Source organism: Acanthochromis polyacanthus, chromosome 18 (assembly GCF_021347895.1).
Source record: "Acanthochromis polyacanthus isolate Apoly-LR-REF ecotype Palm Island chromosome 18, KAUST_Apoly_ChrSc, whole genome shotgun sequence".
NCBI classification, from domain to species: domain Eukaryota; kingdom Metazoa; phylum Chordata; class Actinopteri; family Pomacentridae; genus Acanthochromis; species Acanthochromis polyacanthus.
Genome location: NC_067130.1, coordinates 5,015,614 through 5,028,188, shown reverse-complemented (window position 1 = coordinate 5,028,188; position 12,575 = coordinate 5,015,614). Strand labels below are relative to the sequence as shown.

General features: G+C 40.6%; 1 protein-coding gene across 2 annotated transcripts in view; it reads left to right on the top strand.

Moving 5' to 3' along the window:
* Nucleotides 1-12,575, top strand: part of npdc1a (neural proliferation, differentiation and control, 1a) — a 34,020-nt gene continuing 21,445 nt past the window's right edge. Inside the window, exon 1 of one of the 2 annotated variants that reach the window (XM_051938681.1) lies at nucleotides 1-334. In XM_051938681.1, the coding sequence (XP_051794641.1) occupies nucleotides 223-334 (112 nt within the window). In that variant the 5' untranslated portion in view covers nucleotides 1-222. The remainder of the gene's footprint in view (nucleotides 335-12,575) is intronic. The other variant, XM_022215708.2, reaches the window with a different exon arrangement.

The following is a 12,575-nucleotide window of genomic DNA, read 5'->3' as shown; positions in this document are numbered from 1 at the left end:
CCGCTTATCTTTAGCACCGCCGCGGATTACAGTGCGCAGTGTGTGGACGGACCCGGCGCTACCTGCTCGGCTCTTACCTTTCCGCTAAAGCTTCCCTCGCATAGCGAAACAAAAAACAAACAAACAAAAAAAACAGTACATTATACACGACGAAAGGTGATGGGGGAATGACAACAACACCCGTCCCCGTCTGCGGTTCTCCGTCCCCGACAAGACCGAAGGATGCTGCTGCTGCCGCTCTCCAGCCCGCGGTACGGACGCCAGCGCCGGGCCTCGCTGCTGCTGCTCGCCGCGGTCCTGCTCTGCGTTGTCTCCGTCGGCGCTAGCCTCCCAGGTAAATTCACAACACACACGCACAGAGCAGGAAGCTGTCTAGCCAGCTGTCCTCGATAGTGTAAGCTTATTTTCAGCTATTCTGGGACCATGTCTGGTCAGGTGCCGCAGCATCTGTCAATGATGAGCTTGTGACCGTCAAAAATAACACGTGTTGTTTGTTCTTTTATTGCTGTTGTTTGTGATGGCAGTTTTGTTGCTTGCTAGCAGTGGGTCTTCCCATAAGTTTGGATGGCTGTATTGGACAGGTCAAACAAGTGAGTGTAGGTGAGAAGAGCAGGAAAAGAAAGGACAATTGTGGAAAAGAAAAGAAGCTAATTCATTTCCTTGTGTGATGATTTGATCAGTTTCATTGTATGCTTATGGTTTATTTAGTTAATGTTACACTAACCTGTTCCAAATTCAAAGGAGTAAGTCAAATTTAATGAAACTTGAACTGACAAATGAGTATATATTTGAGAGACAAAGGCTTTTAGCTGCTAGCAGATTCAGAATAGAAGTACAGCTTTTGGTGTACATTAATATTGTTGGAGCCCTGTTTGTTTTAGATTTGATTTTAAGATTTTATTGATCGCTTTTTATTGATCGCTTGCCCTGAGCTATCAATGGAGAAATGTCAATCCGACCCTAGATCCTCAGGTGGGGTTCTCGTGGCTGTTCTGATGTCAAGGCTTAAATCTGAATGTGCTTTTGCCATCAGGGCCCCTCAGCTTTATAATAACCTGCCTGAAGAGATGAGGCCCAGAATTGGTGGCTTATTTTAAATAATTTCCTAAAAAAAACTGTTTCTATAGATTTGATCTTATGTGTTCTTTTATTGCTTTTAAAGACACAAAACATAGAAATTAACTGTAATCAACTAAATCTTCTATGAAAACAGGAATTAAATAACTGTTTCTGAGACTTAATGCTGGTTTGAGCATACAGGAGGTTTGATTGATGCCAGCTTATGTGCGTATGAGTGGGCCTCTACACAGTGATGGCTGCTGCTGACGTGTGCTGAGGAGATAATCTACTTCTCAGCTTAAATACAGAAAACCCGTGGGATAGCCAACAGCTGGACCCTCACATGTAATCTTCAGCCTGGGTCTGAGACAAACACACATTGCACTGACACTAAACATTTACTGCCTCGGCGTGGGCACAGATACATTTATAGGGGTTATAGTTTTTTATTCTTATCTTCACCACACACAGACCTATCCACGCCGTCATCTCATTGTTCCCCTCGGACCACTGAAGGCTGAAAATTGTGAAATCAAAATGGTGTGTAGCTTCAGTTCATTCAAGCACAACAAGGGGGATGGAGAGGCAGTGTCAGTGACGCAGTGTCTGCTGTTCTTTCCATCATTTGAAAAGTCCCACATTTCACTTCCTCGTGCATCAAAATCCCGCCCACATGAATGAGTTTTTTGTGGTCGTCTCTTCTCTTGGATGCTTGAGCTGTGTGCTGAAAATGGAAAATTTCTCCGTGCTCACCTGATATTTTAGAAATCCTGGTACAAGATGCAGTATTAACAGGTGTGATGTGTTTTAACTTAAGGCCTGCATTACTTCAAGGGCTGTAAAATGATGGAAATTTTGCTGTTTTTGTTCATTTTGTATTGTTGTTAGTTTTAGATAAGTGGCATGTGTGCCTTTAAATGACATCTGTTAACTGTAAATTATTAATTAAGATGTCAATAGATGCTTATCAAAATGCTGCTAGACAAATATTAGGAGTCAAGTGCCACAAAAACATAAAGTTGGCAAAGATGAGGCTCAAATGGTGGAAATAGTGATTCAAACATGACATTTCTTTTAGCTTCAGTCAGCTGTTTTTACACAGGTGAATAGAAACTATTCTAACAATGTCACAAAATGGTCTCAGTGAGCTCAAATAGTAGACAATATTTAAGATTTGTGACAGGCTTAACTGCTCATACAGTAACTTTTAGTGATGAAGTGCACATTTAGTGGCAGTTAAACCTTTTTAAACACTAAATTATTTGCTTGTTCACAGTTTCTTGATTCCTTATTGAAGTATTGATGTCTTTAAAAAACAACAACAACTTCCAACCAGTTAATTGCAATTTATTTTTGGTTAAAAACATAATAGCCACATACACTAACATGTCTGGAGAAGATCTTTTTACATGCTGGCAGTACAGTGTAGCCTCCATTTTGTCTTTTTTTTTTTTTTTACGTGTTCAGAAAAAAATCTGTTTGGTGTCATGAGCAGGCAAAAGAGGCGACATGTTTTCAACACCACACCTTTTCTATTTGAACGAAGCTCGCTCATACCAACGTGTGATGGTGGATCAGTATGCGGGCTTTTGTTTGCGTATGCTGTGCTGAAATCACAAGACAAAATCACACTTTTGTTCTTTTTTTTTCCTCCATAATGTGAAATCAGTGTTTGTATAATGTAGCCATACAGCAATTAGTATGCAACTCACAGCACTTTCTACATAAATATCACTTTAAATCTAAATATAATGGAGGAGTTTGCTGTCTATAGAGCCTCAAAAACACATTCAGTATGGCAGGTAGTCAGGTTTCAGAAACATTTGGCAGGACTGCGATAAAGTAATCAGGTGGTCGATTCAGAAAACACTGACACATCATCATCATGTGTAAATATGCCAGAGAGCTTTCATTGAACATTGGGTTCTTGGGATGGAAGTAATCCAAACTCTCCATTTACCAAATTGATTGCATAAACTACGTCTCGTCTGCTGGCCACCACGATGCAGAATTAATTACTTTAACGTGCAGAATTTGTTGTACAATGCCAGCTCAGTGGGACGCGCTGAATTAGCAGCACCAAGAAAGTCGCCTTTTTTTTCCCCCCACTAAAAAAATATTTTAATTGCATATTCTTGCCGCTCTAATTTTAACATTTCACATTTGAAACCTCATCTTCACTGCTCATTATTCTAAATGAGCCCGATCGTTGTTGTGCTCCCGCATTTAAATGCCAGGTTTGTCATTCACAAAACCGGTGAGAAGGGATTTTTATTCAGGCAGCCTCCGCCTCTGGCCTTTTCTTCCACCAGAATTAAGTTTTAACGATTCATATCTTCAGAGTCACACTCTATATCTCTTCCTCTCACACACACACACACACACACACTTAGCTACTGGCTTCAGTGTTTTTCAGTCACCTTTTTTGTCCTGCAGCAAAATTAGTCATCTGTGTTACAGTGGGTAATAAAAGCAGTGAAAAGTGAGGTGGAACGACGCGTGTACGTTGGCAGGGGACGTAAAAACAACTGAGTCGATGACCAGGTTCATACACAACAACTCACATCCCCATAGGACTGGAGATTCAGTATAGCTCACGTGCATGCGCCTTTTGATGCAATTAAGAGAACATGTATTGGGTGACGGTTATATTTCCTCTGGGTTCAAGGATCAATCTGGCATTTAGATTCATTCGAGTCGGATTCGAGTAGGTGTGAACTGTCCAGAACCATGTGTGCCAACCCTAAAAGGCTTCAGTGGAAAATTACTCATGCAGACTTCAGGAAATATCAGCAGTGACGATCTCTGGAATGAGGAACAAGGTGAAGGATTAACGAAAACTTTTTTTCCCTACAAAACTGAAGAGAAGTTTGTTTTAGTGCCGGGTTTCTACAGTGTCACTTGTTGTACACAGTGAACCGAATGATCATCAATTAATATACACTCTGACATGAATGCCTTTGCAATAATTAGAATGATTTCTTATTCTTCGCATATATACAGTTACAACAGGAAGCAGTTTACAGATGTTAAGTGGTCCATGTTGTTTCAGATGGACCTGTTACGTTGCTTCTGTGGTCAGGTTTTGAACATGCCATCGTTTCGCTCTTCATGGAAGGGGAGAATCGCTTCACTGTTATATCATGGGTATCTGTAATACTGAAATTTTGCAACAGCCAGGAAATGCTTATCAGCAATATCGATCTGTCTCATTGTGGTGGTCTTTGTAATCTGGAATAGGACGTGAAAAATAAGTGGTCTGCCGAGGTTTTGCTGCAGCGGCTTCTTCAAACCACCGCTCTCCATCTTTCTCTCGTTTTCCCTCGTCCTTTGGCTTCTTCCTTTGAGAGCACACTGTTTACCACCAGACCTCTCCAGGAAATGAGAGGGCCACAATTAATCAACTTACAGAGCGCTTGCAGACATTTGATCAAACCAGAGTCGGCGCAGCTAGAGCTGGAATAATCCACCGACTTTCACTGTTCTATTAGATGTGTGTTGTATCAGTGCTGCCTTAGGGTTTAAACTGAAAAATTAGAAAATAAAAGACATCTTTATGTCAGCAGATTTGCATGCATGTCTGCACTTGTGTACAGCCACATCCTTACCAAGAATGTCGACATCCGTTTTACCTGGTTTAAATAGAAACAACTAATACTATCTGGTGCATGTGTGTCAGTGCTGACGCTTCCATCCTGTTCATGCCTACATATTGCAGCAGGGGGTTTTTAGTAATAAGGGTGAAAACCCAATCACTCTGAGGCAATAATTTCCACTAGTCAGTCTTTATATTTAGTCAGAATATATAGAATTCTGAATCATGTGTAGTAATTGAATCAGCTTAAAAAAATGTCCCCCCAAAAGAAAAAAAAATGAAGCGAGAGATTTGGTTTGCTATCTACGCTCTTCGATTGTATACATCCCTTTAACCTTTGTTCCAGTTGCGGTGGGGTGCGCTGCTCTTCTCTGCTCTGATAATAATGATGTGGTAATTGTCCCCTGTGTAATGGGTTAGAATCATCATTGTCTGACATGACAGAAGTTACCGCCGCAGAAAAGACAAATGACAGATGTGGGGAGAGATAAGCAGACGAGGCATAACCACGTCATGAGAATATAAAACAAAGCCTTGTTCCACCTCATTCTTCTGCGAGCTTACATTCCAGCTAGGATCAGATTCTGTGACTGTTTTTGATTTGCTTCCTTTGCACTTTTCTCTCTCTCTCTCTACTCACATAACCACCAGTGTATTTCCTGCGTCTGCCTTTCCATAGTTGCTCTCTATGTGTGTGTGTGTAGAAGCTTGCACTTGTGTGTTAAACAGATGCTCGGTCATGCCCCATTTTCCACCCAAAATTTTACATGTAGGAGTCATTGCATCAGATGACTGTGGGAACCTTAACACCTACGCTTCGTTACGCAGTACACCAAAACTGATAACGGACAGTTTCCAGTCATTTCGGAGTTTAATTTTGCCCCATGGCTTTCTGACGTCATTTTCGGAGATAATAAGCAAGCGAGCACATGATGTGGCAGCTTTTATCCGCTATGTTTTTGAGACCTGACTGAGAAATTGTATTTGTGAAAATAAGGCTGAGTCAGACACCTACTTTGCTTCCATTTGTCTGCATGCAACCGAGGTTTCTAATTCAGGGCGGACCATTTGTTCTGCCCCATCCTGTTCTTTGCTGAAGCACTTTATCATATAAATGTATGATCAGGTGATTATTTTGTTTGTTGATTTCAACAGAATTGGCCTTTGGCAGGTGACTATCCACAACAGTAAATGTGATCAGTCCATGTACAATAAGGGCCATAAGCCTGTTACTTTAACTGACAGAAATCTAGGAATTGACCTGTTATTTCTGAGCAAAAATTTAATTATGCTTGAATAAGCCAAACTTCAATTCCCAAAACCAGTTAAAAACAACATTTTTAAAAAATGATCTCAGGTTTTTATAATGTTGGCACAAATGATTTTCCCTTAGCGCTGGTTAAAATACCTTGGTTTTTGTGATTATTAGTAGGACTGGATCCGAATATTTGATCGTTACGGCGGTATCTGGATATTAATTTTGGTATCCGAATGTTGCCCCCCCCCCCCCCCCCCCGTCGGACGTTACAGGGCGGAAAGAATATGCGAATATAATATAAGAATATATTCCCTCCGTCTTCTGCCTTCATCGGCTCATCTCGTCCTGTGATCACATAAACATATACACATATGTCTATAACATATACACATATGTCTATAACATATACACATATGTCTATGTGATCACCCCCTCCTCCCCCCAGACAAAAATATCCGGAGCTCGTCTCTTCCCTTCGCCTTCGGCCCACTTCGGCTCATCCCGCCGTGTTCTTCGGCTCATCTCGGCTCCTCCATTCGTGTTTGTAAACACCACCCGAATGGCCGGGTTGCTGCCGACTCTAACGTCACGTTTCACTTTGTTGCATAAACACAAGACAAGATGCCAAAGACCTCCGCTGTTTGGGAATTCTTCAGTTTAACTGAAGACAAAACGAAGGCAAAATTTGGACCCGGGAGACCGGACGAACGAATCCGAATATTCGGGCCATCTCCGCCACAAGCCCCTCCCCTCATCGGACGTTACGGGGCGGAACGAATATTCGGATATTTGTCTTTAATAGGGCTCCGAATATTCGGAGGCCAGAAACCACTATTCGGGCCAGCCCTAGTTATTAGTCATTTTAGCAGTGACTCGTTCAGTTATTAAATTTATAGTGAGTTGTATTGGAGCATCTCATTCCTAAAATCATGCTAGTAGATCAAAATGTAGATCAAATCTGTGGTCACAATATGTCTAACTTTGTATTGCAGTATTGGTTTGCAATGTGACACTGAAAATGCCCCATTTTTTCATATTTTAAGTGAAAAGTAAACACACAGGATTTTTTTGTGTTGTTTTTTTTTGGTTATCTAATAAAACAGATAACTGCATTACACTGATTAAAAAATCGGTTTAGAACAGCGTTAACAGCAGTCGATGACAGTCGTACAAATTCTATGTTTGTGCACTCAGAGTAGACACAGAGTGGCAAGTGGTATTAAAATCATATCTACCAGTTTAGGAATTACAGAGCAGAATCTCAGATTTTGGCTTGTGGCTCACACCAATGTATAATTAATTTCCTAGCATACTTTTGCAGGACTTGTCCCAGCTGATGCCAAGGAAAACAAAGCACTAGAAACAGGTTGTGTGGCATTTGTTTGTTTTTATCATTTGACAGCGAGGCATGGCGGACAAACGGGAGCGTAGAAACACAAAAAGCTCTTTATCCATGTGGAAATAAACACTGTGGTTATATGTCAAGTGAAGAGTGCCAAGCAGAGCTCTTCAGTGTTTCCACTTGATTTGGAGTGTTTGGCTTACATCCTGTCTGCTATCAGAGGGTCAGGAAAAGCACACAATGGGAATGCATAACCCTCATGACCCACCAATTTCCCACTTCCTCTCTCTCTCTCTCTCTCACACACACACACACACACATACATACACATAAAAATGCAGATTTTGGTGCAGCTGTAGAATAGCTTGAAGGAGCAGAATTTATTGGTCACATGAAACTGTGCACTTGCTTGCCGTTTCATGTTTGTGTGCTTGTGCCTAAACGTGTTGGCCTACGAGTGTAGGTGTTTACCAGGCTGCCTCTCCTTTCTCTCTCTGGCAAAGCTGCTGCTGCGCACACAGCCTGGCAACAGCAGCAGCAGATGGTTAGTAAAGTCATTTTTCACTCGTTCCAAGGACTACTTTCTGAGTCCCTGAGTTGCATAATGTTTTTTCACACCTCCTCTGTCTTAGCTGAGACCAAACGTCCTGATGTACTGCAAGAAATCTGTTTTTTTTCCCCCTTGTTTTTCTCGTGTCTCCATCTCTTTGTCTGTTTCTTGTTTTGTGTTTGTCTGCCTTTGACTCCTTGACTGAGCTCTCTAATTAGCGACAACACTGTGTGGGAGGCATGTTGACGCAAGGCCACCTCTTGTGGCGACTTGACATTCACCTCAGCGACTCCTTTATCGTGCTTGTAAATGGATTTGAGCTGCTTTGTCATAGGATTATCCTGATGAGCATCTTTATTTGTTAGCTAGGAGTGTTTAGAAACGCGCAATTGTACGGGTCTTACTTTTGCCGAGCATCAATTACAATGTAGGGATAAAGAAACAGATTTAAGCTGCTGGTGAATGAATGCAGTTTATATTTCACTGCTGTTCCTCCCTGATTTACACTTGCTTTGCTTTTCCTCACGCTCCTTTTTCTCTCGCTGTTGCCAACCTCACACATTCATAATGAAGCACATACAGCGTGTCGAGGTGTGTGGTTGTGTACGTACGCGCGCTTGTGTGTGAGGAGAATAATTATCTGTATTCATGTGACTGCAGTAGGATTCACCACGTTAACTTCCCACGTAATGAATAACAGATGAAGTGCTGACCGGAGCTGTTGAAATTCTAGCTGCATTAGTATGATCAAGATATATAAAAAAAGATGCTGCTTTCTCTAGTGATTCATTTGTGACAGAAACATTTACAGTTAATGGTTTAGCAGTACGTCTTGCAATGCACTGCAGTTTACAGTTACAAAAATAGCTCTATATGATCTTCCCTCATAGTGAGATGTAGATGGATGACCGCTGCATGTCTTCAGTGATAGGAGACGTGAATGTTAAAAAGCTCCAAAACTCTGGAGTGATTCACTAGTTGAATGGTTAGCTGAAGCATCACCAGTTCTTGTGCTGCATGTTGTCGTTTCATTTTTGCCTTCTCACTATTGACTCTCTCATAAAAGGCAAAAACATGGAAATCTTGATAAAAGCCTAAAGATTTCATATAGACTTCATCACTTTCAATCACTGGGCCTTAAAAGGTGTAAATATTGTATATAGATTTTTCATACATTTAATATTTCTATGGATTTTTAAATTAGACGTGTTATTTTAAAGTATTGTACAGCACGTTTTTTAGAGTATAGACTAGTCTTTGATGTTAATGTTTCTAACATGCCTGTTTTGTCTTTTTCTTGTTGTATGTAAGCTGCTGCGTCTCACTTTTGGCATTTTGTGTCGTCTTGTGTGTCTTTGATATAGAGGTTTTTGTCTGTTTTTTTTTTTTTTTTTTACAGTTTTTTCTTCTTTCTTTCATTTTTTTGTGTTTTTTCTTCCTCATCTTGTGCCTCGTTTGTCTCATTTTTTGGAGGGTTTTGTATCTAGTTTTTTAATTTCATTTCTCATTTTTGTCGTTTTGTGTCCAATTTTTGTCATTTTGTGTCTCATTTTTGTCATTTTGTGTCTCGCTTTTGTCATTTTGTGTCTCGCTTTTGTCATTTTGTGTCTCGCTTTTGAGGCTTTGTGTCTGTGATGATTTCTTGATTTTCCCTCAGATTGATAAAGTATCTATCCATCTATCTTTTACAACATATTCGAATTTTCTTTGGCATAAAGAAAGTGTGAAGATGTAAATACCACAGTGGTGTGCCTGTTTTATTATATAGTGAAGTGTTTACAGATATAAATGCGTTTTTTATAGGCGAATACTGTTGTATCAGTTATTGATCAATTTGCAGTGCTTCTGAAAATGTCGTTCTCACATTGAGCACCACTGCGTTAGACTTCATTGTCTGGGAACCATGAATGTCTGCAACAAATGTCATGGCGATCCTTCAAATAGAGATATTTTACCCTGAACCAAAGTGGTGAACTGACTGACCAGACACGAATGGGTTGTTTGATCTGTGACATGAGAGCGGACATCTGGCCTCAACAGCTCTTGATCAAAGAGTTGTAAAAATGGGAGGTGGACTCACGAGTGAGACGAGGAGAACGAGAAGGGACAGACAGGCAAGGACAGCTAATGGAAGGAGAAGCTTGAAAAGGCTTTTAGAAGAAACCAGCAGGGTTGTGTGTCTTAAACACTGGTTTGATATCATGAATGTGTTCAGGACGTCTTGGTCCAGAGTTGTGAGAGTCTCGATTGTAGGATTTTGTATTGTAGCTCACTGAGACAATTTAATGCTTCATCAGACATTTTTGCAACCAGATTACTTCACAGCAAAGACATCTTAAACTGCCCCAGTGCTCGTCTTTTGTTTGATTACATTTATGAAGGAGTGCTTGACAAAGCACTTTGTCCTCTCTGTATCATCTCCATGCACTCCACAGTCTTCCACAACGAGACAGGACAGTTAGTAATTTCCAGATAACTTGATTGAAAATGTCACCTCAAATTTGAAAGACGTACACCAAACACAGTCTGCATTTATGCTTGTGTGTAGGAGTAACAATGAAGGCTACCAGCTCCTACAATAGTGTAGAGGGGGGGGGAGCATTCATTCTGGGATGTTTTTAGCTAGAGTGACTGATGAATTGGATGGAAAACAAGTCTGACATAGTCACTTCACAGATGCAGATATGTACCCAAGAATCCATTCCACTCACTCAATGAAGACACAAACTCTTTGCACTTTTATAAAGTACCACAAGGACAGAACAAGCTATTTCTACGAGCACTTCATTTCTCTAAGGTCACAGGTTGAAGGAAATCAGTAAGTACACCTGAATAGATCAGACAAAGGTTCAGTATCTGTAGGGAAATGAAAAGGAAGGCACATGGCGGATAAAAACTAAAGTCATGACAGCCAAAAACCAGATACTCTTGTATGGATGTTATAAAACAAAGCAGGTAAGGCAATCATTTTTACATAAAAGTGGCTGAGACATTGCTATGCTGTGGGAACAGAGATACAAGATTAGAAGATGCTCAGAGTTGTGTTGCAGCATGTTAGCTTTGTGGTAATTGGACTAAGTTGAATATTTGCTATTGTGCTCAAAGCGATTAGTAAATCATTCACTGTCGGCCACAGATGTTTCACAAGAAATGAGAAATGCTCAAATGTGATTTCCCGTCAGCAACCGTTCTGCATCTTTGGCACAAACAGAAAACCAAACAAAGTTCTCAGATGACACATGCGTCACTCCACCTCTCACTCCCTGCAGCAAAGCAGTCGGTGACATAAGAAGATGTGGACACATGTACCCATCTGTGTAGCTGTTAAAATGCGGAGGCTTTTTCAAAGGCATCATGTTTGTCCAGTATTTATTTCGCTTTCTGTCGTGTTTGCACAGTTGTGATGGTGAAATTTGAGATTTTCATCATCATTGTTGATCCTTTTGAGCTTTTGGTTCAGCTGTGTTTTGCAGTATTTCTTTCAACTTTGATGACAAAAATATTTTATTTCATTTTCAAACAAAAATCAAATTGTAAGTCTTTTCATGATGTGGTCCTTTTCAGTACATCAATTACGAACCTATACAAAGAAATATATGGGCTTTGTGTTAAAACAGCTACATTTTATAAAGATTACCTTGAAGCTGAGGATGAGTTTATCAAGTACAGGCCAGAGAGTGTCTGACAAAGGCACAGTGCAAGTAAAAAATGAGAATGTGTGAGTGAAGAGAAATAAGCTGGAAAAAGCAGTTTGGAAAGAAGCATTTACCTCAACCCTGTGCATCACACGACATACTGCAGGGAGATGTAATTAATCCATATAAATCCAAACTTATGCCCTATTTGCACGATATTAGTGTTACCTGGGGATCTCTGGTAATTTGTGAATTACCCCCCTACATCTGCATTTGCACGGGATGAGAGAAGTCTGTATTTTACTCAAATTTACTGACATTACAGCCCGGATATGATGTCAAATCTGTGCGCGTCGTAGCATCCGCTGTTGTAGTCGTCGTGGCAACAGTTAGTATGTCAAAGCAGCAACGTGACTTTAGAAGAGCGGGCAGCGTTGACGGGATAACGGGCCGTCAGGATGTTTGTATTAAACCTGTTGAAAGATGAAAGATGGGCATAGAAAAATGTTTCTGACCGCATGCTGCTACGCGTGTCACCCATCTCAATATCCTCCCAAATTTCCCTCTTCTTGTTGATCTGATTTTACCGTTTCTGTGAATGCTCCGTAGGCCTGTTGTGTATCGGCCTACTCCTGCATTTGCACCTAAAATGCAGTCAGTTATTTCCACCATAGGATCCATAATTCAACCGGGAAAGAGGTAGAAAAAGGGCGCACAATAAAAAGAAAACTAAAATACGCTCCAATCACTGACATGCAAATTTGCACGGGACTAGTATTATCACAGGACCTTCAGTGAATTTCAGAATATGCTAGGTGATTTGCAATGGAGTTTTTACTTATCAAATTGCAGACATGGTGCATTCGCATGGGATTAAGATCAGAGACATCCTGCGCAATTATTACAAATCACTATTGGTCCCGAGGTAATACTAATCCCGTGCTAATTTAAAAATGCATAAAAAAAATTACTTTTCACTTCTTGGAGGCATTTTGTTTGCTAAACTCTTGCAGTGAAAATAGCCTGCCACACATAGTGATTCATACACTCTCATACAAAGCAATAAACTATTGCTTCTGCTGTTGTTGTGCTTCTGGCATCCTAAGATGGTTTACGCTGCTTGAATTGAGAAGCTT